Source organism: Mesoplodon mirus, assembly GCF_964341445.2.
Source record: "Mesoplodon mirus genome assembly, chromosome: 18".
Classification (NCBI taxonomy): Eukaryota; Metazoa; Chordata; class Mammalia; order Artiodactyla; family Ziphiidae; genus Mesoplodon; species Mesoplodon mirus.
The window spans coordinates 39690292-39715205 of NC_138994.1; the positions used below are offsets into that span (position 1 = coordinate 39690292).

The 24914-nt window shown below is 51.5% G+C and overlaps 2 protein-coding genes across 2 annotated transcripts in view; one reads left to right on the forward strand and one right to left on the reverse strand.

The window, feature by feature from the left end:
- ALDH3A2 (aldehyde dehydrogenase 3 family member A2) lies at positions 1-16354 on the forward strand. The gene is made up of 11 exons (XM_082603112.1): positions 1-78; positions 196-356; positions 1618-1849; positions 2626-2711; positions 4445-4653; positions 5734-5851; positions 7509-7650; positions 9802-9968; positions 11295-11394; positions 12390-12625; positions 15331-16354. Exons 2-11 carry the CDS (start codon positions 204-206, stop codon positions 15343-15345), a joined length of 1458 nt encoding a protein of 485 aa, XP_082459238.1. The 5' UTR covers positions 1-78; positions 196-203; the 3' UTR covers positions 15346-16354.
- Positions 15621-24914, reverse strand: part of LOC309793427 (multidrug and toxin extrusion protein 2-like) — a gene marked incomplete at its 5' end in the record, with an annotated part of 24445 nt that continues 15151 nt past the window's right edge. Inside the window, 4 exons of the mRNA XM_082603896.1 lie at positions 15621-19473; positions 20284-20374; positions 21385-21479; positions 21550-21682. Coding sequence (XP_082460022.1) covers positions 19253-19473; positions 20284-20374; positions 21385-21479; positions 21550-21682 — 540 coding nt within the window. The 3' untranslated portion in view covers positions 15621-19252. The remainder of the gene's footprint in view (positions 19474-20283; positions 20375-21384; positions 21480-21549; positions 21683-24914) is intronic.

Sequence of the window (24914 nt, forward strand, 5' to 3'; positions counted from 1 at the left end):
GCTCGGGGTCGACCCGGGCTCGCAGGGCGTTGGCCGGGTAGTTAGCTGCAGCTGGGCGAGCGCGTCGGCTGGACGGAGGTGCGGCCGGGGTCGCTGGGCCCGGGGACGGGGGGCGGGGATGGAGAGGCACCGCCCGGCGGCCCCGCGTCCGGCCCGCTCACCCCCCACGGCGCCCGATCTCCCCTGTCCCCGCAGGACTGGCCATGGAGCGCGAGGTCCAGCGGGTTCGCGCGGCGTTCGGGTCCGGCCGCTCGCGCCCCCTGACGTTCCGGCGGCGGCAGCTCGAGGCCCTGCGCGCGATGGTGCAGGAGCGCGAGAGGGACATCCTGACGGCCATCGCCGCCGACCTGAGCAAGGTGCGCCCCCGGGACCTTCGCTGCACGGCCTGCGCCTTTTCCGCGGGCAGCTGTGGCCCTTTCCCTTCCCCTGGATTTGGGTCATTCGTCCGCTTCGTGTATTGCAGGCCTCTTCCTCCGAGTCGGGTTCTTGTCTTTTAACTTTGCGGTTTCTTATGCAGACACAGGGTTTTGCTTGTCGTCGTTGCGCTCAGATTTCCCTCGATAATGTTAGGTGTCAGATCTGTGCACCCACGAGTCACCCGGGGACCTTGTTACGATGCAAACGATGCTTCACTGGGTCTGGGGGGAGGGGGTCTGAGATCCCGAGTTTTTGTAAGAAGCTCCCAGGTGATGTACCAAGCTGCCCTGTTTTGGAACCACGCTTTGAGTAGCAAGGCCTTGGGGGAGTGTTTCGGGTTTAAAAATAGTCCCCTACGTTTTATAACACCGTTGTTACCATTTTGTTTTTAATTTTTATCTTCATTTTAGGGGTAACAAGGCCTTGCTCTGGCTTTGCCAGGCTCCTTCGGCCCCTCCCCCCGGAAGATTATATTGAGGGGTAGTAACATCAGTAGTAACGACAGGAACTGTAAAACTTCCTGTGTAGCACTTTTGGTGGAGAGGGACTGTGATGTCAAGTAGTCAAGGTGGATTTAAGCAAGATACCCCAAAAAGTCTGATTCATTCACTCTACAAGCATTTCTGTGGGTGTATATATAGGACTACTAAAGAAGTACAATAAATTCCTTGCCCTTGAGGGCTTTAAGTTTGGTTGGGAAACAAAACAGGCACAGATAAAGTGGGACTATAGTTTTAAGCCAGTGTATTAAGGCTAAAATGTTAAGATATAGGGGAAAGCATAATGACTGCGGTTTGTAAAGTGTGATCAAGGCACACCATTATTAATTAGGGAAGTCTTTGTGAAAGAGTTAACATTTAAGCCTGACTTTAAATGGCTTGGATCAGTAAAGAAGGATTTAAAGGGACTGAATATATTAAGAGGGGAATTAACAAGTCCTTACTGTGGGCTTGGAGGACACACAGGAATCTGCATGGCAAACCAAGCTAGTCTGACAGGTGTGCCTGTCCTGATGCTTTTTTTTTTTTGCATTGCCGTAAGGCTTAGTTCCCCGACCAGGGATCAAACCCGTGTCCCCTGCAGTGGAAGCACAGAGCCCTAACTACTGGACCGTCAGGGAATTCCCTGGCCCGATGCTTCTGACATTCAGGGCCAAGTGTGTCATACCCACAAAGGTTAACTGTGACCTTCTTGTAACAGAGTGAATTCAACGCATACAGTCAAGAAGTCATCACCGTGCTTGGGGAAATTGATCTCGCGCTGGAGAAGCTTCCCGAATGGGCTGCCGCTAAACCAGCTCAGAAGAACCTGCTCACCATGCTGGACGAGGCCTACGTCCAGCCAGAGCCCCTGGGAGTCGTGCTCATTATCGGAGCTTGGAACTACCCCTTTGTCCTCACCATCCAGCCTCTGATAGGAGCCATCGCTGCAGGTCTGGTGTCAGCTTCCGTCCTTATGCTGTCCTTGAGAGGCGTGTTCTCTGAAACTGGTTGTACATTAAGGATAGTGGTTAGTTAAATGCATTTGCTGTGGTGGCTTGCCTTGGTTTACACCAGCAGTGTGTTGAGAATTCATCAGCGTTATTATTACTTGTTCAGTGGGCTCCAGGGGTTTGTGGGGCGACTGCTCTTTGGAGCCCTGGAGAATGAACCTGTGAGGGTGTAGGGGCACGCGCGAGTCCACAGGCCCAGGTGTGGGGTCAGACGTCCACGGCGTCGTGTGATTTCAGTCGCCACCGCTGGCTTTAGATGAACAAGTTGATTCTGTCTGACCCCTTTCTTCATTCAAATAAGGGCTCTGGGAGTAATGCTTTCTTGGGTCTACAGCAAATGCTAAGGGACTCATTTCTCAGTTAACCTGGATCCAGACCAACAGCTTTATGTTGGCAAAGCTTGTTTGTGCAATAATCCCAGGGCAAAAGGAAAATCCAAGGGTGGCAGTGAGAGCTGTGAGAGAAGGCCAGGGGCCTGGGGGAGCCTGGCTGGGGCCTCTCGTCAAGGACCTACGTGGTAAGCACTGAGGAGTCAGCTTCTGGGAAAGAGGCGGTGGGACGAGCGCTCACGCTTGCGGTGAGGAAGGCAGGACGCAGAGCCAGAAATAACCAGAGGAGTTAACCCTTAGCCTATGCTCCCCACAGGAGCACCGTCTCGTGGATGTTAGAATCACTCAAGTACTAGACAATGTTGTCCTGCTCTTTGCTTTGTTTAGGAAATGCTGTGATTATCAAGCCTTCTGAAGTAAGTGAAAATACAGCCAAGGTCTTGGCTAAGCTCCTCCCTCAGTACTTAGACCAGGTAAGAGGGCCTTGTCCCTTCTCTGGCACGTCTGTCTGTCTGTCTGGCACATCTGTCTGTCGTGGGGAACACACTCTGCTCTTCATGCTGGCTTGTGTCATTGGTGGTCAGGCCTCCACACTCATTTTCCCTCAGCCTCCCACGTCTGGCTTAACGAGAGAAGTTAAGTTCCAAAAAAACTGTGGAATAGTTCAGCTATTGTAGTTACACAGTTTGGTCAGGCCCGTGGCTTTATCGGCACCCCTGCTATTAACAAAGCCTCCGCTCCGTTTGGCATTTCGAATTAACCTTTGATCTGACATGATTTTAGGTGTATCCTTTTAGTGAGTTATTTAATGAGGGACTGGTACCGTGCTGGGCTCTCTTCACGAGGTACAGTTACATGAGCACACATCTACATTTAAATGGGCATGTTTGTGGCCTGAAAACTACAGAAAGAAAAAGGCCCCCTGACCCAGAGTGTGAACCCTCACCCAGAGTTACAGTGCTGGCATTTAAGAGTATCAGAAGCTGGGACTTCCCTGGTGGTCCAGTGGTTAAGACTTCGCCTTCCAATGCAGGGGGTGCGGGTCCGATCCCTGGTCGGGGAGCTGGGATCCCGCGTGCCTTGCAGTCAAAAAACCAAAACAGAAAACAAAAGCAGTATTATAACAAATTGAATACAGGCTTTGTAAATGGTCCACATCAAAAAAAAAATCTTTAAAAAAAAGAGTATCGGAAGCGGTGGAGAAAAGACAATCTCTGAAGCAGAGGTCTGGTGCCCCCCGTGGAGGAGATTGTGACGCCACGTGAACTGGGGCTGTTAGCTCTGCGTGGAGGAGTCCTTGGTGCGTGCCAGGGAGACGCATCTGTGCAGCATCACACCTGTAGTCGGCCACGTTTTCTGACAGCAGTCTACAGGCCAACTCCGGCTCTTGGAGGAGCCATGCTCCCCGTGTTGGCACATCCCTGCCACAGCGGCCACGGAGCAGTGTCGTCCCAGGGCCTGGGGTACCCGGTGCAGAAGGGCGGTGAAGGCAGTCAGGCAGGGCAGATGCTTCACTGTCTCACTCTGCCCGGGTGGGGGTCGTCCTTCCGGCCCTGCCTCACTCGGCTTGTTGGGGACCAACGACACAGGCTCTGTGGATTCAGGCGGAGGCAAGCTGAAGCTTGAAACACCTGTCGGACCGTTGAGCTGTGAGTAGAGATGGAGGGGAAACACGAGGCCCACCAGCCGGCTTGTGCTTGGTGTCCCGCGGCTGCTCTTCACACCGTTACCATCCTCTCTCGTGCGAAAGCTGCAGACGGTCGCACGGTGCACATGAGGGTTCAGTGCAAAGCCCTGTGATGTCCCCCCATCACAAGAGGAGGCTGAGGCTCGGAGGCGTCGGGCGGCCGCCAGCGGGCACATGAGCTAGAGGATGACGGGGCGCAGGTGCAGCCCGGACCTGCCCCTGGAAACGCTCCCCTGCCGGCCTTGGCACACGTTCGGGCAGCAGTTACTCGGTTCCCCCCATGGCCTGAGCCCCACGCTGAGCCGAGTGCAGAGAGGACGTCCAGGTGGACGCGCCTGGGGCCTGTCCTGTGGTCACCGACAGCGGCCACGTTCCCACAACCCTCCCCTCGCCCAGCCCCCATCTTGTGGTTTCCCGGGGCCAGTCTCCACCTTTTCCTGGTTTCACTGAATGTTACGTGTTTACGTCAGACAATAGGATTCCTTCGGTGATGCGAGCGTTTTTCTTTCTTTCTTTAAGGACCTGTACGCGGTTATTAATGGTGGCATAGAGGAAACCACGGAGCTTCTGAAGCAGCGATTTGACCACATTCTCTATACGGGAAACACCACTGTTGGAAAAATTGTCATGGAAGCCGCCGCCAAGCATCTGACCCCAGTGACCCTTGAACTGGGAGGGAAGAGTCCATGTTACGTTGACAAAGACTGTGACCTGGACGTTGCCTGCAGGTGAGACTGGTTATCTGGGCTCCCCCGGCAGGCTGGCACGCCCTGTGTGCCTCCTTGCTGGGCACTGCCGGCGATGTCCTCACAGGGACCAGAACTCTTTCACAAACCACGCTTTGGTGCCACAGCCGGGGGAGATGAACACGAGGTTGTGACATCACATGGTTGCCCTCAGGATGAGGAAAAGCTATTTCTGTTCTCTAGATAATAGACCTGGCAAGAAATTTTACTGTTCTGCTGATAGCTGATCCAGGAAGTAGATAATGCTAAGGATCCTGTGTGCCTAATAAAATCTTTAAATTTCCGAAGAAAGGGCATTATGCTGATCTCTTAACTGAGTTCCTTTATTGATAAAACCAATAATTCTCATCTTTTAACTAAGAATGATAGCATCTTTCATCTGAGAACTAGAAGATGCAAGGTTTCGGGTTGTCTCCACTAAATCAGTTCAGCTAACAGGAAGTGCCCAAACCCACAGCTGACTGTGCTGGCATGGCGTGGCTCTCCCTCCCTTCAGACAAGGGGAGTGGGGGTGGTGCAGGGGGCGTTGGCCGGGCTCCGGGTTGGCTCTGTAAGTAGACATCTACTTGCTGGAACAGGGGACCCCGGTTCGTTGGTTTCCATCCAAGCCCGGGCACAGCGTCCCAGATCGGGGAGGGCTTCTGGTCCTGCTTGTACCTGGCATCTTGCAGCAGGACGAAGCCACAGCAGGAGCCGTAGTGTCTGTGGAACCCCTGTCCTCCCAGATGTCCTCTTGGCCCGGGTGGGAGGAGGAGGAGGGTGTCAGGAGGCTGTTTTTCTCTTTTCCTGCCGCAGGCAGTGGCTTTCCTGCGTATAAAGTACTGTTTCTCATGAACTGGCAAGAGGCTTTCCCTGCTTTGTAGAATAGTCTACGCCAATTGAAAATGCGTTCTCAGTTCCAAACGATTTAGAGATGAGTTTTCAAAGCATTTTTTTTATCAAGATTACCAAATACGTTTATGTACTAGTAATCTTGACAGCTAGCTGAAAAACCTTCAGACAGTGCCGAAGTGTGTGACAGGTGCGTGGGGACTGAACTCTGGCTTCTCGTGCTTTTCCTAGACGCATCACCTGGGGCAAGTACATGAACTGCGGCCAGACCTGCATCGCCCCCGACTACGTGCTCTGCGAGCCGTCCCTCCAGGACCTGATCGTGCGGAAGGTGAAGGAGGCCGTGAAGGTTCGTGTTTCCCACCTCTGGGTCCACTGGTCTCACTGGGATACAGAGTGAAATCAGATGTTTGCAGGGGGCATCGTCCCCCCTCCCAAGAACATTCCAGGAGCACGTGACTGAACTAATTTCCTGGCTAATGCAAATTGCTCTGGTAGAACGTGGTAGCAGGGTGAGACTGGTGCTACACACGCTGACACTGTCTAGTTGATTTGTTGATGGCACAACTGGTTAGGTGTAGAACGGGCCTTAAAAAAAAAAGCTCAGTAGCTATTGTGTGGTTTGGGGAGAACGTCACGAGGCCTCTGCAGTGTGGCCAAGGCCCTCTTACCGCGGCTGCGGCGATCAAGGTTATCGGTTCTCGGCTGTGCCGGTGGTTTAGAGAGGCCAGCAGTTTCAAGGAGCGTGCACTCTTGACACGGCCATCAGTCTTTGAGGGCGTTTCAATGGCCATCTCTAGCGAGGGGACGAAGGAAGGCTACACGGTGGTGTCCTGAGCTGAGCCGGAAGGAACATAAGACTGGGACTGGAAGAAAGGAAGGGATGAAGCTGTGACAGTTCAGCAGTGGGAGCCCCCTGGGTGGAGAAATTATTGAAACAACTGTTGTTCACTCGCCGGGTGCTGACCGAGCCCTGAAAGGAAGGCTCCGGAACACCCAGAGTGACGGAGGTGAGCAGCAAGGTGATGTGGACATTGGACATTAGTGGCGGGACTGCGATGGGGCCGGACAAGGAGAGTGTGAAAGGGGAGCTTGGCCCGACTCTGGGAAGACAGTGGGGCTCCTGGGGACGTGCTCGGGTGAGTGTGGTGAGGAACTGGGTTTCCAGGAGGCATGTGTTCTCTCGTCACCATGGCTCTCCACTGAGGGTCACTTAGAGCCGTTTAAGAAAAAGCCCCCAGTGCCCCCCCTCCGAAGATGGTGGCTCAGCGGGGCTGGGGTCTCCAGGTGATGTTGAGGTGCAGCCAGCGCTGAAAACCACTCCTGTGGCTCCGGCGTTGGGGCCCAAGAACATGCATTACAACACGCTGCCCGGGAGCTTCCTACCTCCCGGGTTCGAGGCGGGTGCGGGGGGTGGACCGTGCTCCGTACCGCTGGAGAGTAGATTGAGAGCTCCTGCGGGGCTGACTGCTTGGCTGCTGAGGCTCTCTTACTCCGGTTGATTTACCAAGCCTGTGTTTTGATCTTTTGAGTGGTTTCACAGTTATCTGTGACTGGTGGAAGTTCCAGTCCAGAGAAGACCTAACACGAGGAAGTAGCGCAAAGCTCAGCAAACCCTTTCTGCAAAAGGGGAAGAACACACGCGGTCAGTGTTTTAGGCTTTGCAGGTCACAGGGCCTCTGCCACCACCACCCAGTTCCTCGTAGGACAGCAGCCAGAGCTGTTAGGCAAGCACACATGTGGGAATGTTAGGCAAGCGCACCCCCAGGAGGGACCCATGCCAACCCCTGAAACCGTGGAAAATGGTAGACTTGTGTGTGTGCTTTAACTCCTGTCCTTGACCTGCCAAAGAGCTTAGTCTTACTACTGTTAAAGGATTTGGGGGCTGGGGGGTTGGATTCTGTGAGGATACAAAACCAGATTTGGGGCCATGGTGAATTTTATAATTATTAAAGAAACTAAAATATGGGTCTTTGGTGACAACTAGATACTACTGTTTTAAACAGGAATTTTATGGAGAAAATATAAAAGAATCCCCCGACTATGAAAGGATCATCAACCTTCGTCATTTTAAGAGGATACGAAGTTTGCTCGAAGGACAGAAGATAGCTTTTGGTGGGGAGACCGATGAGGCCACACGCTACATAGGTAACGGAGACTCACCTCGTCCTATAGGGAGGGGCAACTGAACAGGTTTTATTGACACTCTTTACCGACACTGAATAAACTATAAGGTATAGAGTGTTTAATAAGCTATTAAATACTGCTTTCTGGTATACTGCTTTGTTACAAGCGAGTTAAAGATGATTTTATATATGTATACGCTGAGTAACTATTTAGTTGTTTGTATTTACATGCGTCTTTTTTTTTTTTTTTTTTTTTTTTTTGCCGTACGCGGGCCTCTCACTGTTGTGGCCTCTCCCGTTGCGGAGCACAGGCTCCGGACGCACAGGCTCAGCGGCCATGGCTCACGGGCCCAGCCGCTCCGCGGCATATGGGATCCTCCCAGACCGGGGCACGAACCCGTATCCCCTGCATCGGCAGGCGGACTCTCAACCACTGCGCCACCAGGGAGACCCTACATGCGTCTTTTATCTAATTTTTTCTTCCTGGCAACCTTGAGAAGCAGAACCAGACTCTGTAATTATTTCCAGCTTTTGGCTGGAAAAACAGCCCAGAGAAGGAAATAGCTCAGCCACAATTGCACAGCTAGCCAACAGCAGTACTGTTCCAGAAAGAATGTTTTCACCTATCATGCTTGACCTCGCTACTTACTTTCTTGTTGTGTTCTTTGTTTTTTTGCCACGAGTATGTATCACTTTTGAATTTTAAACACACTTATCTAAAATAACACCTAAGATGAGAGAAGAGTCACGCATGGGGACTTCCCTGGTGGCGCAGTGGTTAAGAATCCTCCTGCCCATGCAGGGGACACAGGTTCGAGCCCTGTTCTGGGAAGATCCCACATGCCGCGGAGCAACTAATGCCATGTGCCACAACTACTGAGCCTGCACTCTAGAGCCCATGTGCCACAACTACTGAAGCCTGCGTGCCTAGAGCCCATGCTCCCAATGAGAAGCCACCGCAATGAGAAGCCCGCGCACCGCAACGAAGAGTAGCCCCCGCTCACTGCAACCAGAGAAAGCCCGCGCGCAGCAACGAAGACCCAACGCGGCCAAAAATAAATAAATAAATAAACTTATTAAAAAAAAAAGATCACACACAAAGTTGGCGAAAAAGCTGCTCCACAAATCTGTTTACCTGTTCCTCTCATCATCACCAAAAACCCCAACTTTTCAAAAACAGAACTTAAGAGACTTACACAGTACGGAGAAAAGTATGCTCTCGGCCTGTTAGTTCAGCGGCTCCGTAACACCCCCAGAGCTGCGGGGGTTCGTCTTTGGGTCCTGCCGGCCCAGCATGTTGACTGCCTGCCTCTACGCCCATCCGTGGTGAGAGGGAAAGTCAGCCGTGATTAGCTCAGACTAGTTAGGAGCTTCCGCCGACCTGGTTGGGGTCACCTCGCCTAAGCGCGTGGCTCTGCAGAGGGGGAGGGACACCTCTCTGGCCCAGGGAGGCCGCGGGTGGCGGATCTGAGGCAGCGGCTTCTGTACCCCAAGGCGCGCTGGAGAGAGCCGTCCTGTGCCACGCCTCCAGGACAACCTGGTCGTAACTGTGGGTGGAGGAGAGAGCACGCTTGTTCCGTCAGGCGTCTTCTCCTGGAGTCGACCCTGCAGCCCATCCGCAGGGTCTCCCCGAGCGCTGCGGCTTGGGCACTTCTTGGCGTGGACGCTGGACACCCCACGAAGCTCTTCAGGATCCATGTGGTCCTCCTGTCTGTGTCCTTCCCCAGAGTGGACGGAACGCTGAGATAAGGCCTAGGGCATCCCACCATTTCATTCCATTTTCTGAACCTGACGCAGTTGTAATCAAGACCAAAGAGACCACAGGCAGGAACGCACTTCTATGAAGAAGCCGTACTGGTTCGATCCACCGAGGGGCCCTCTGTGCTCCCAGGAAGGCCTGTCCACAGAAAGACGTAGGAATGTGGTGCTGAAAAGGTTTAGACATGCATAGGATTTACTCCAGCCTGTATCTCCCCCTGGGTTTGCACAAGCATCCCCGATGCACTCGGGTGGAGATGTAATATTTGCACGGTTCACCCACGTACTTGGGACTTGTCTCAGTAGATGACACCTGGGCAGGAGTGGGGAAGGGATGGATGGGTGACCCAGTGAGCCAGACGTGAGGTGAGAGTTTGGCATTTCTGTCTTCTGCTTGAGCGTTTTCATTTTTCAGCCCCAACGATACTCACTGATGTGGATCCTGAAACCAGGGTGATGCAAGAGGAAATTTTTGGACCAATTCTTCCAATAGTGCCTGTGAAGAATGCAGATGAAGCCATACAATTCATAAATGAACGCGAAAAGCCCCTGGCTTTCTACGTGTTTTCTCATAACACTAAGGTAAACTTCCCAGCATGCAGCTTGCTCTCAGAAGCCATGCTCCTTCTCTGCTGTAAAGCAATGCTGATTATTTCGTCTGATGCCAGAGTCCCCCAGTCCTGGGTAATGAGGCCCTGGGGTTATCATTATGACCCTTCCCTTACTCCCTGGGGTCAGAGCTGAGTCTTCGGGGCGAGTGTCACAAGCCTGGTGACTCACAAACACCTGCCACGTCACTGGGAGACATCTGAGCTCTGGCATCAGAAGCGCTTCTGCTGTTGATCCGTAGGGCGTCCTGTGGTAGAGCCCCGGCTCTCACCCACACAGCGTCTGCGGCCCGCAGGGCAGTGTCTCTGGCGCTGCTGAGGGAGGTGCTTGGGAAGCCTCGGACTTGGCTTTCTCCAGCCACGTGGCTTTGTGGTTGGGGTGGTGTTGCCGTCCCAGCCGGGCTGGCAGACCACACGCCACCCCAGGCCCAGCAGCCCTGCTGCCGCACTCCACGCGGCCCGTCCGTATGCACCTCGAGGTGACTGGCTGCTGCTAAGGGACAGTGGCCTCAAGGTGGGCCAGTAGGCCAGGAGCCTCTGCAGAAAGGGGAAAACTCGGAAGGGAGGGTGCAACCAGGTGAGGTCGAGGAGTTCCCCCGGCAGGTGTTTCCTGCAGAGCCTCTGCCGGGGCCTCGCAGGGAGTTTCGGGGCAGCTTCTAGAGCTGGCGATGCTGGCGGTGCTGGCGCGGTACCGATCTCTACAGACTGTCCAGGAAGACTGGATGTGCAGGGCTCAGCTAGGAATAGGTTAGTGGCACACAGCGGTCTGATGGTTGAAATGACCACAGGCAGTGGTGGATGGAGTGGAAACCGCGGTCTGCGGCCCAGGCACGGGGCGGCGGGTCAGGCTCGGGCCCACGGTCAGCAGTGACCTTTGCTACAGAGGACTTGGTGGGTCAGCAGCCAGGGGAGGTGACGTTTACCAGTCCAGTGTCATCGTGCCCATTCAGGTCCTGGGCCACCCAGCGATTTCCTTCAAAAATAAGACGCTACCTCTGAAATCTTGAATGTTTTTTACATTTCATAGAAATGAAATGATAATCGTTAATCACATGCTATCCTTTAAAGCAGAGATAAAGAAATATTAACAATTTTTAAAACCTGGAATATTGCCTGAACCATCCCTGGTAAGAAAGGCTCTGGCTGTGGTCCCGGGGGTCCAGCGCTGGGGTGTGCCCGGGTGTGTGGGCCCAACTCTTCAGGTCATCTGGGTCACGCTCGCTGCCCCCAGCCTCGCGGAGGATGTGGGTCCCAGGCCAGGGGCGACTGACCCGGAGCCTCTGTTCCTTCTGGTCCTCAGCTCATCAAGCAGATGATCGACAGGACGTCCAGTGGGGGCGTCACGGGCAACGACGTCATCATGCACTTCATGCTCAGCTCCCTGCCCTTCGGAGGCGTGGGTGAGGCCCCCTCCCGGTCAATGCCCCTGCGAGCCGCTGCCTGGGGTCCACCTCTGTCCCGCCCCCTGCTCTCCATTCCCAGTCTGTAATGACTGGTCTTGCGTTGCTTCACTGGTTTATGGATCTTCTCCCAGATGCAGGGCATTTCTTAGGCCAAAAATCAGGTCTCAGTTGAACTGATAAATGCCCTCTGTCCTTTATCGAATGAGGTAGCACATGACAGGCTCACAGCGCCAGGAGCAGACAGCAGCCAAGGGCTTGAACGTCCCTTTGCTTTTTTGGGATGAAGGGGCAAAACCAAACAAAACACTATAGAAAGTTACAAGGGAAAATGTAGTAGCCTCCGGGGCATAAACACTGTTAATATTTTGGCTTGTTGTTTAGATTTTTTTCCTTAAAATGCATGTCTCTTGATACACATCACAGAGTCTCCCTGCAGCTTCAGCTGTCACCTAAGTGATGCCCCAGGGGCCCGGCCCCAGTAAGCTGCGTGCCGGGTGCCTTGTGCCACATGCTCGTCTGCCCGGCTCACGTGACCGAGCAGAGAAGTGAGCACGGTCCCGGAGCACAGGTCTGAGAGGCCTGTTACCACCCAGCCGCTTGACCCCGCTGTCCTGGCCCTGGTCACCTTCCAGGAGCCTGAGGGAGCAGTGGCTCAGGCACGTGCCATGGTGGGAACAGGCACATGTGGCTCTTGGACCTCTTGGAGTCCCGCTCGGGCCCTGCCCAGCCCCCTCTCCCTCTCAGGAGGTGGGGCTCTGGTGAGAATGAGCTTGGTCCCTGGCATCAGTGACAGCCAGCACCCTGGGAGCTGCCGGTCCCTGCCCTGCTCTTGGAGAGCGTCCTGTGCCAGGGCCCGCCGTGCGGAGGGCGCTGGGAGGACATCCTGGAACAAGCCATGTGTGCTGGTGGAGGGGTGCAGCCGGGGCGCCGTGTGCACGGAAGGAGCGCCATCACCCACAGCAGAGCCCATCTCGTCTGTTCCTATATTTCAGGGTCCAGTGGGATGGGAGCGTATCACGGAAAACACAGTTTCGATACTTTTTCGCATCAGCGTCCCTGTTTATTAAAAAGCCTAAAGCGAGAAGGCGCAAACAAACTCCGGTATCCTCCCAATAGCCAGTCGAAGGTGGACTGGGCAAAACTGTTCTTCCTGAAACGGCTCAACAGAGGAAAACTCGGGCTTCTGCTGCTCGCCCTCCTGGGCGTCGTGGCGGCAGTGCTCATAAAGGTGAGTCCCCGGGACTCGGGCGCCTCCAGGTGCACCTCTTGCGTCTCGGGAGCACCTCCAATCTTTCAAGCAGCTCTCTCCTATTAACTTCCAGAGTCTAACACTAAGGTCAGGGAGCTTCAGGCTGCTGGGCCGCCCTGCTTTTCCGGGCATCCCTGGCTGCCTTTGTGCTCCGGCGGCAGGGACCGTCCAGCCCACAGGCCTCAGTCCTTAGAGGGGGCGTGTGGCGGCCTCTGGTCTGAGAGTTTACAGCCCCGTCGAGCGTGCTGCCGAAGTCCGAGCCGCCTAACCCTCTGATCCTCTTGCTGTTGGTGCTTCAGCATCAGTTTGGTTCCTGGCTGTGCAGGAACCCGGCATGCATGAAGGTGGAGGACAGCGTGTCGGGGACGGGGCTGGTGGGGAAGCAGCTGTGCTGGGGGAAGCTGGCCTGTAGCGTTTCTGTCTGGTGACTGGCCGTTCCGGGCGTGGACTTGCTAAGAGACCCTCATGACAGCCAGCATCCAAGAACAGTCCGTATCCTTGGGGCGAAGCCAGATTCAAGCATTTAGTGGAAACAGCTGTGTTCATATCTGTATTTTGTTTAAGTGTTGAAAGGGGGTCGGCTCATCTTACGGTGTCACAGCTTTGGTGGAACTGGACGTACCAGTCATATCTGAGATCGTTTGGGTTTCCTCGGAAGTACCAGGCTGTGCTGAGGAGAAAGGCCCTGTTGATTTTTCTGGCAGGGCACAGATTGTGCCGTCCTGTGAGCCAGGAACGCCAGAACCCAGCCCTGTCTGTTGAGAGGAGGTTGGGCTGTTTCTTTCCCTTCTGTCAAGTGGGCCAGCTTGGGGTGTGTTCTCTTCCAGTCGTTTGTTTTCCGACACTTGGAGGCTTAGGCGTTATCAGAAAAAGAATGTCTCCAGACTTTCTGGACCTTGGCCTAGAGCGTTGGAGTGTGAAAACTTAACTTGGCCACAGGTTTTCAAGGGTGAGGTCGGCTTGCTGGACTCTCAAGATTAGAGGTCGTGGCTTAGCTGGGTCTGGGTGAAGCCTTCATTACTTCCAGAAAAGGATGGTCTCATGCACTCAGCTGTCCCAGAGGACGTGCCTGCTGACCCACTCATAGTCACCTTCCTTTGTTTCAGAATTTGAGAATAATCTTATAAAAAGCTCCAAGTCACTATTTTGGTTTTGAGTTGTTTCGTTTTTTTTTTTTTTTTAAACTTCGACTTTAGAATTCATGTAGCAGACTTAGTGAATCAAAACATATTGTGGGGTTTAGAACTTTCTGGGTTTTTTCTTCTGCTTCTTCCTGAGGTCGGAGGTGTACTTGGGTCTCTGGTCACTATCTGCCTACCTTTTTTCCCCGAGACGTGGGTACCCAGCCTGACAGGCATCTTCCTGGTCAGGATGGAGTTTCTTAGCCTCATGGAAAATTCGGAGGTGCAGGCTGACTGTGCCCCGTATTCCCAGGAGGGCTCCGCCAGGTGCAACGCCCCGTGCCCCACAGGCTAGGGCAGGCCAGGTGGCCCACCCAGAATTCCCAAAAGGGTTTGGCAGACAAGCCTTTCTCTGGTAGGGTCTAGAGCAGCAGCAGTGTATAAAAACGTTTATTCGGCTGGGAACAAGAAAATATGGCTTTGATCCCGGGCTCTGGGATCGACTTAATTATGGCTTCAGCCGAGGCCTCTTCTGAGCCCACAGAGCGAGGGCATGGGCACCCGGAGGTCCAGGCCGCTTCCAGCCCCACCTCTCTGCTCTCCTTACTGGGAGCTGATGGATGTGTTCGTTGTCCCGATTGTTTTGGATTCAGCGTGAGATTGCGTAAAGATTTGGGGTTTTTCTCCTCTTTGCTGCTTCTCTGCTCTTCTTTCTGTGCTTTTACCCGCTTCTTATCAAATCACCTTTTAAACAAATGACTCTGAGGCTAAATTGTCCATTTACTTGAGGAATCTACTGGTGGTAATTGCAAACATTTTTCTGAAATTGCTTTTTGCACTTAGTAGTTATTTTGTTATGTGCTTGGATGTGATTTTAGTAATTCACTTTACTAGAATTAGAATGGATTTGGAACATTTTAAAATGGGAAACTGAAAGCTGCAAAATTGTCCATCTAAAGGGAACATGTCAGAACCTCAGAGTGGGGGACTTTTCTCTGTGCATTTTACACAAAGTAAAGTTCCAATAAAGCTTAACATAAGCTATGGAAAGCATTTAGGGGTTTGTAAAAGTTGAGGAAAATAAAAGGGTCAAATTGAACGATGTCATCGGGCCTTTGAAGATTAAATCCAACGTTTGAACTCTGAGGTTGTGGCCGTGCTTCTTTAAGCCTCAGTGGGTATTGATGAAATTCACTACTGCTCTGGAATTTGAGAAGCAAAATTGTTCACCAGTTTTGAGAGTTCATGTGGACAGTCAGTGTCCTCCTTAGCCAGGACGGGAAATGAGTACTTTCACGTCCTGTCTCTGCCCGTCTACTTGACATTGGACAGAGTACCACCTCCAACACCACCTGTCTTGTTGTTGTCGTTTTGGGGGGAGGGCATGACCTGTCATCCTCAGCCCAGCCACACTTTAAGACTCCTTAGGGATCTGTGGGCCTTGTTGACATGGTCCTTAGGACAGACGGTACGTGTCAGGGTCCCGATCCCGGGCCCACGTTCCAGGGCTGGTGGGGGCATTGTAAACCAGTGGGTAACCCAGATTCCTTTCTCCTCCCCCAGGCTGGATGCTACTGAAGAGTGATCCATGCCACCTCGTCATCTTCTCTACTGAATTATTCTTCTACCAAATAGTTAATGAACCAGTAATTTTTAAATCCTACCAAAAATTGTAAGAAAATATGCAAATGCACCATCGCCAAACCTAAAAGTCATTGCCACTCACCGTTAATAAAACTCGCTGGGCTTCCCTGGTGGCGCAGTGGTTGAGAGTCCGCCTGCCGATGCAGGGGACATGGGTTCGTGCCCTGGTCCGGGAAGATCCCACATGCCGCGGAGCGGCTGGGCCCGTGAAAAAAAAAAAAAACAACTCGCTGTTTCAGCCAAAGCCGAGCACTCGCCCGCCCAGTAGTGAGACACCTGGAGAACCCCCATCCCTAGACCTCTGGGCTGGGGGAGGGGAGAGCATGCTGGGTGAACCTGAGTTCGCAGAACCTGCTCAGCGACTCTGCTGCTCACGGGACATGGGACACCCTGCCCCTACCGCAGGCATCACCCTGTGGCCTTCCAGAGCCCAGCCCCGCCCAGGTTTCCAGGCCTCAGTCCAGAGAGGTGAGGTGAGGTCTCCCAGCCCCCTTGGGGCTCGAGGCACCTAGAACTGGGGTGGGGGGGTCCCTGTCCCTCGTCTATTGGGACTTGAAGGCCTGACCTCCGGGAGTCGGCCCTCCTCTCTCATCCACTGTCGGTCCTGTCTCGTGCTTGGTTTGTGATGGTCCGTGTGGCCATACACACATGGTTTTGTGACTGATGTCACTCAGAGCATCTTGTAAATCCTAGGGCTTCCCGGAAGACAGCTGCCAATTTCACGCAAGTATCGGCTGTCATTCATAGGGTGCAGGAGTTGTAGAGTTCTGCGTCTTACAAAACCAACCTGGCATTTTTTACTGCTGTCCTGAAAGTACTCATAACAATACTTATCCTCGCATAATAGGCCCTTCAAGTTGCAAGTTAATGGCTCTTCAAGGACAAATCTATGTTTCTTATTTCTGTAGCACAAGGCAAGTAAATTTCCCTTTTTTAAACTTGAGAGAGATGCCTTTCTGAATAGATTGCGTCCACAGAACTTAATGTGGGGACCATTTCCTGTCCTGGACAGGAGGCCTTGGGCATTCACGGCTCTGCAGCCCTGAGAGCCTTGGGGGCTGGTGAGGGGGCGTCTGGAGGAGGACCCTGAGCCACAGCAGCTGCCCCGCCAAAGGGGATGGAAGATGCAGGGAGACGACCCCCTGAGCGCAGCCAGGACACTGCCTGGGGCACTTCAGCCAGATGGAAAGTCTGAAGGAGAGCCCTCAGGGCTGCACCCTGCCCGCCTCCAAGCTTAAGAAGACTCGGCCGCTCAGTGAGAGTGTAACTCACTCTAGGAACGTGTGATCCACCACTGAGTGAATTGCTCCGTTAGGCTGTCTGCAGTACGTTACATCTACATCACAAGACGAGGTGGCGAGAATCAATCACTAGGCTAGTTTAGGAAACAGCTGCTTAAACCACTATCAGAATAATCAATCATAAAATAGCTCAGACAGAATTTCAATATGGAATTTTCATTTGGTATATTGTACGTTACACATCTTTTTATATACAGCAGGTTCTTATTAGTCATGCATTTTACACACATCAGTGTACACATGTCAATCCCAGCCTCCCAGTTCATCACACCACCACCACCACCACCCACCACTTTCCCCCCTTGGTGTCCATACGTTTGTTCCCTACATCTGTGTCCCTATCTCTGCCTTGCAAACCGGTTCATCTGTACCATTTTTCGAGATTCCACATATATGCGTTAATATACAACATTTGTCTTTCTCTTTCTGACTTCACTCTGTATGACAGTCTCTAGGTCCATCCACGTCTCTACAAATGACCCAATCTTGTTCCTTTTTATGGCTGAGTAATATTCCATCGTATATATATATGTACCATGTCTTCTTTATCCATTGATAATGTCGATGGGCATTTAGGTTGCTTCCATGACCTGGCTATAGTAAATAGTGCTACAATGAACATTGGGGTGCATGTGTCTTTTTGAATTATGGTTTTCTCAGGGCATATGCCCAGGAGTGGGATTGCTGGGTCATATGGTAATTCTATTTTTAGTTTTTTAAGGAACCTCCATATTGTTCTCCATTGTGGCTGTATCAATTTACATTCCCACCAACAGTGCAAGAGGGTTCCGTTTTCTCCACACTCTCTCCAGCACTGATTGTAGATTTTTTTTGACGATGGCCATTCTGACCGGTGTGAGGTGATACCTCATTGTAGTTTTGATTTGCATTTTTCTAATAATTAGTGATGTTGAGCCTCTTGTCCATCTGTATGGCTTCTTTGGAGAAATGTCTATTTAGGTCTTCTGCCCATTTTTTGATTGGGTTGTTTGGTTTTTTTTAAGATTGAGTTGCATGAGCTGTTTATGTATTTTGGAGATTAATCCTTTGTCCGCTGATTTGTTTGCAAATATTAAACATTCTAATTAAGCAGAATTATTGACTTGTCTACTAGTATATTCTGCTTCAGAATAAATACATTATATTTGGTAAAATTGGCATGAATTGTAATAATGTTCTTAGTTTTCAGATATCCCGTTGGAGACAATTCTTTGACCACAAGTTTTCTCCAACTATAAATCCATTTTTTTGCCTTTATCTATCAAAGGTGGTGTTGGTCAGCTTTCTTTAACTGATTTTTTCTCATTTTAAGTTCTCAGCCAAGAAGATTTTTCTCAAGTTTTACTCTGTCATTTGTGGGTTGTTTTTTGAAATAATCTATAGAGTAGATAGGGGTTTTTCCCCCAACTATATCCTCCTTCCCCACCTGCTGACCCAAAACAAGTATTTCTGTAAGCATGTTCACGAGACACCAATCCCATAAGGTTTTACACAAAAACTGGCCCCACTGCCGACCCTGCCTAGAAGGGGTTTGTAAAGCACACCAGCATCTTAAAGATCCCAGGCCTACAGAACCTTTGAAGTGCCAGTGTGTGTTGTTTCCCAAACTTACTTGAGCATGGAGTCATTTTTCCTCAGTACCTCTCAACCTTAGGACACATGACGTGACTTTTCTGTGCTCTGTACCTGGTCATTGTGTTTGGGTGCAGAAGCTGTCTTTGTGTCACAGATGAGGATGCAGGCTTCTGCCTTCCTGTGGGCGGAGGGCCTGCAGGAGGATCCATAGCGTGTTGACTCTTCAGAACCAGGGTTTGCACTCTGCATCCTTTTTTCCTATTGACCTTGATCAATAAATCTGTTTGTCTGTGGGTGTGTTTATAGCTACTGATGCTGAAGGGACTGATGATGACAGAGGCCAGGGTGCCCAGTGCGGCCTGGAGCCCAGAAATGGTCACTAGTCCCAGGCCTCAAAAGCATCCTAGAATTTGGATCAGCATCAGATTCCACCCTGAGGCCACATGGCCTAACGATCTGGGCTTCGCTGCCCTTGTTTATATCTTATTGCTACTGTATGAAAGGTGTTTCTCAAGGTCTGTGATACGTGAAAATGCTGATGCCACGAGAGGACTGAAGGAAAAGTGACCAGCCCAGCCCTGGTCGGGGCCTCACGGCACCTGGATCTGCGGAGGGTACATGGGCAGGATGCAGATGGGGGTCTCCGCACGGGGCCTGCTGGCCTCCTTTCCAGAGCTTCACAAAGGCTTTGTGTACAGACTTGGGCAGCAGACTCAGCCTAGAAATATGCACTTCTTAATGTAACAGTGGCATTTGCCATTTTGTTTCGATTTGAAATCTCCAACTTGAATCCATTTACGTTACTGAATAATGGTAGCAGCCCCAGGAGCCTCGTCTTCCGGGCAGCTGAGGTCTTCTAAAGAGCAGTTAACCGCAATTCAGACCCGTTACGTCACACGAGGCACCGGCTAAAGGTCTATTTTTGAGGATGTGGGGTGGGCAGCTACTCTCTGCTTCCTTTCTTGCTAGGGCCTGGCAGTCAGGACCCTGATGACAAGTCCCACTACCAGCGTGCCCGTCGCTGCCCCCAGAGCAGCCCCCCGGCGGATGGCCAGCTGTTTGGCCGACAGTCTGCCAGGGGGAGCTGGCAGGGGTGGGGCTGCTTCTGGAGTCCCGAAGAGGTCCAGATGGGCCTCGGGCCTTGAGTACATTGTCAGGGTCACGCCAGGGTAGCTGCCTGTAGCCACTGCAGAGGCAAACGGGGCCAGCTTAGCATGGGGGTGGGGTGGGGGGTGGCTTGGAGGTGCATGATCGACGCCTGTCCCTCACAGCAGGAGACGCCCGCCTTTTTTCTACGGCACGACAGAGGAGAGAAGTACGGGGGATGTGCAGGAAAGGCTATCGCTAAGATGAGATGAGATCAGACGCGTGCGCCTGTCTGAGCCTGTGTGCTGCCTAACCTTCACCAGTGACCTCAGGGCACGTATGAAATGCTTAGTCGAGCTGCCTTTGCATGTTCCCTCGTGACAAGTGAAGCCCATAGAGTCTGCAGCTGGTTCCCCACCGCAGGACGAGGCACGGGCACTGGGATAATCGGGGCTTTGGGCCGTGATAACCAGCGCCCGCCCCGGGACAGCAGAGCGGCCGCCTGGTGGGGTTCGGGGGGTCGGCGGGAAGCGCCCGCACGCTGCTGAGTCGAGCCAGGCTGGCCTGCCCAACCCACGCCTGCAGGCTTCCCACCTGGGTTGGAGGTGAGTGCTGACGACACGCTCTAGGGTCCAACAGCCCGTGCTCCGACCTCATCCCCTGCCTTTGCAGTTGCAGGATGACAGGGGAAGAGACCTAAGCGCTCAACCCGCTCCCTCATCTAAATGGAACCGAGGCTCACTGCCCCCCAGGCTGGGGAGGGACGGGGCCTGCTTCCCGGGGTCTCTTAGACAGTGGACGTTAGTGTCACCCTCCTGGCGTTAGGACGGACGTCACTGTCACGCTGAGGAAGAAAGGCAGCTGGGGCTCGCGTGGTTCCCCGTCACCCGTGCACGCGGGGCAGCGTTACCTGAAGATACGACCGCTCTCTCAGGCCCGGGTCTGAGGCTGGGGGCTGTGCTCTCAGCGGCCTGGGGCGGCAGCCCCACACGTTTCTGTACCTGAAGGAGACGGAGTTGTCCGGTCGGCCTGCTGTCCACCCCGGCCTCAACTGTGCCCTGCAGGCCGAGCAGGACGTGGTCACACACAGGCACACCTCGGAGGCTCCAGACCACTGCAATAAAGCAAATGTCACAACAGAGCCACTCACAGGGGTTTTCTGGTTTTCCGGTGCATATAAAAGTGATGTTTGCATGACACTGGAGTCTGTTAAGCACACAATACCATCATGTCTAAAAAAGCCTTGTCCCTGCCGCAGTTAAAAAGTGCCTCTTTGCTGAAAAATACTAACCATCACCTGAGCCTTCAGCAGGTTATCAGCCTTTTGCAATAGTGACATCAGAGATCAGTGATCACACCTCCCCATAAAGCAGATAATAATGAGAAGGTCTGACATATGATGAGAATTAGCAAAACGTGAGAGAGACATGAAGTGAGAAATGCTGTTGGGAAAATGGCGCCGACAGACGTGCTCAACGTGGGCTCGCTCCAGACCTTCAACTTGTAGAAACCACAGCATCTACAAAGCGCAGTACAGCGAGGTCTGCCCGTGTTCACCCTTCTGGGGGACTTTACAGGGGTGGTGTTTTAGGGCTGTGTTAATCCGTTGTCTCAGGCGTCAGGAGGACTGGATCCACATGCGAAGGCAAACCCCCACTCTGCGGGGATTCGGTCTGAGAGCACCCCCTCCACGCTCAGCCTGCAGCCTAAGCTGTGGCTTTAATGCCTCTGACAAGCAAGTGCCAGTCCGCCCGGCTTCAGTTCTTCCAAGAGGATGGTGACGGGGTGCTGTCATCGCCTCTTCCAAGGTCACAGCACCCTCGGGGCTCACCCATGTTCAGACGAGTTCGACTGAGCCGTTGGCTTTAGTCTGGCCTTTGGCAGTCGGGCTGCTGAGGTTTCCTCTGTGGGTCTGGGGTGGTACCCGGATGGGGCGCCGCTGACAGCGCACCGTCTCCATGACAGGAGACATTGAGGTGCGCCCCTGGCGTTTTGGGGGAGCAGTACTCACCTCCTCCGCAGCCTGCTTCCAGTCCATCCAGGCGGTGTAGGTGATGAAGGCCGTGGCGGCCAGGAAGACACAGGCTAGCATGCCCAGCCAGAGGCCTGCAGGACATGGGACAGTGGGAGCATCTGATGACGCCCAGGGCGCCCCGCCTCCCCCCACTCCACGTACCCGTGATCCCCAGCCCGACCACGAAGGTCAGCACGACGCCCAGCGGGAGGCCGACGACGTAGTACATGACGGCGTTCACAACGGCCCCGAAGGCCTGCCTGCCCGTCCCTCTCAGGACCCCACCGTAGAGACACTGCGGGGAGGCAGAGGGGGCCGGGGTTGGTGACGCTGAGGCTGACGGGGGTCTCAGCAGTGGGAGCTTCCGCGGGAATCTACAGGGCATGGCCTCGTTTAAGTTCACAGCATGGGACCAGGATGGGCCCTCGTCCCCCTTCCTTCCCAGTGGGGACCTGCGCGGGGTCACGCAGAAGCTGCTGCATTTCAGACACAACTCCAGAGCCCCGGTCGACACCTAGACTGCCTCCCTGGAGAGGGAAGGTGAAGTTGGTGACGGACTACCCACAGGCTTGGGAAACTGAACTCGCTTCATACAGATTGTGTGTAGGTCTCCTGTTGCTGCTGCACCAAGTTACCACAAACGGTGGCTTAAAACAAGACACGTGGATTATTTTACGGTTCCTGAGATTAGAAGGCCGAAATGGTCCCATTGTGCTAAAGGTGGGGCTGGTTCCTTCTCAAGGCCCCGGGCAGGAGGATCCAGAAGAAAGTAAAAGCTGGGGCAGACTTGAAAACAGCCTGAACTCTGCGTAGGCCCCGGCCCATACTCGGCTCCTTCAGCAGAGAACGGAAGCCCTACCAGCGGTCAGAGGTGCCTGAGCGTCCCCCCCCAAACAGTAACTGGCTGAACACTGAGCTATGCAGACATAGGGGTGACCCCGAGGAAGCTAAGCTTAAAAATAAAAACAAGAGAAACGAAATACAAAACTGAGCAGAAACAGCAGCTGCAGTTTGTGGAGGAGACAGGATCACAGGCAAGACTAAACAGAACAGCAGTCCTTGGGGAAAGGCTGCTCTCTGGGATGGACCTATGGTACATCACCAAACAGGCCTCAGTACATCTAGATCCCTGGTGGTCTAGTGGTTATGACTTGGCACTCGCAATATGTTTAGAAAGACTGGATTAATACAAAAGATGTTCTTTGACCACAACAGAATTAAATTAGAGATGTCTACCGGAAAGAATTTTGGAAATACCCCCAAATATTTGGAAATTAAACACCACACTTCTCAGCCCATGGGTCAAAAAATAAAGAGAAATTTTAAAATATTTTGAATGAAAAAAATACAATATATCAAAATTTATGAGATTCAGTTGAAGCAATACTTAGAGGGAAATGTATAGCTTTAAACACCCATATTAGAAAAGAAAGGTCTCAAATCAGTAGCCTAATATTCCACCCTAAGAAACCAGTAAAGAAAAGCAAACTATGCCTGAATACAGCAGAAGGATGAGCATAATGAGAATTAAAGTGGAATTAATTGAAACAGTCAACAGAAAACAGCAGAGAAACTCAATGAAACCAAAACTCTAGTCCTTTGATAGGATCCACGAAACTGATGAACACTTACTAAGGATTTGACCTTGGTAAAATAAGACCAAGAAAACAGGAAAGTGAAGACACAAATTACCAAAATTAGGAATGAAAGGAGAGACATTACTACTTTCCCTAAAGAAAAGGATTGTAAGGGAATATTATGAGCAACTTCATGCCAAAGATTTAGACAATTTAGTTGAAGTGAATAAATTCCTAGAAAGACAAACATTATTAAAACAAACTCAACAAGAAATAGAAAGTGAGGGACTTCCCTGGTGGCAGAGTGGTTAAGAATCCACCTGCCGATGCAGGGGACACGGGTTCGAGCCCCGGTCCGGGAAGATCCCACATGCCTCAGAGCAACTAAGCCTGTGTGCTACAACTACTGAGCCTGCGCTCTAGAGCCCGCGAGCCACAACTACTGAGCCCACGTGCCACAACTTCTGAAGCCCGCGTGCCTAGAGCCCGTGCTCCGCAACAAGAGAAGCCACTGCAATGAGAAGCCCGCACACCGCAACGAAGAGTAGCCCCCGCTCGCCACAACTAGAGGAAGCCCGCACACAGCAACAAAGACCCAATGCAGCCAAAAATAAATTAATAAAATAAATAAATTTTTTAAAAAAGAAATAGAAAGTGAATAGACCTATAACAAGTAAATAAATTAAATTAGTTAAAATATCTTCTGACAAAAGCCAGACAAAAGCCCAGATGGCTTCACTGGTGAATTCTATCACATGTTTAAAGAAGAAATAATGCCAATCCTTCACAAACTCAAAATGTATAGATATGAGGAGAGAACACTTTCAAAATCATTCCAGGAGGCCAATGATATGCTGATACCAAAGCCAGATCAAGATATCACAAGGAAAAGATAAAAATCACAGACCAGTATCTCTCATGAATGTAGACGCAAAATCTTTAACAAAATACTAGGAAACCAAATTCAGTGATATATATTAGAAAAGATATATGCCATGATCAGGAGGGTTTTATCCCAGGAATGCAAGGTAAAACATCTGAAAATCAATTAATGTAATTACACCATATTAATAAAGGACAAAACCAGATGATTATCTCAGTAGATACAGAAAAAGCACTCTACAAAATCCAGCACGCATTCATGAGAAAATGTTTCAAACTAGGAGAAGGGCTCTTCCTCAGCCTCAATAAGAGGCATTTATAAAAATTTTACAGATAACATATTTAATGCTGAAAGGCTGAATACTTTCCCTTTAACATCGAGAACAAGGCACGGGTGTATGCTCTTGCCACTTCCACTCAACATCGTACTGGAGGTTTAGCCAGTTAGAAAGGGAGAAGTAAAACTCTTTATTCACAGATGACATGATCCTATATGGAGAAAATCTTACAGACTCCACACACCAAAAAGTACTAGAATGAGTTTAACAAGGTCACAGGATAAAAGATCAATAAACAAAGATCAATTATCTTTCTATAAACTAGCAATAAACAACCTAAAAATGAAATTAAGAGTTCCATTCATAATACCATCAAAAAGAACAAAACATTTGGGGATAAATTTAACAAAAGTCGTGCAAGATTTGACCACTGAAGACTACAGCACATTGCTGAGGTAAATTAAAGAAAATCTAACTAGTCGGAGAGACATTCCATGTCCATTTTAACAATACTATTAAGATGACAATTCTCCCAAAATTGCTCTGCAGAGTCAACACAATTCCTTTCAAAATCCCAGCAGGCTTTTTAGTAGAAATTAACACTCTGGTTCTAAAATACATATGGAAATGCAAAGGATCTAGAAAAACAAAAGCAATGAAAAAGAGAGAACAAGGTTGGAAGATTTATACTAACTTATTTCAAAGCTCACTATAAAGCTACAGTAATTAAGACAGTGTAGTATTGGTACAGGATGGGCATATAAATTAATGAAACAGAATTATGAATCTA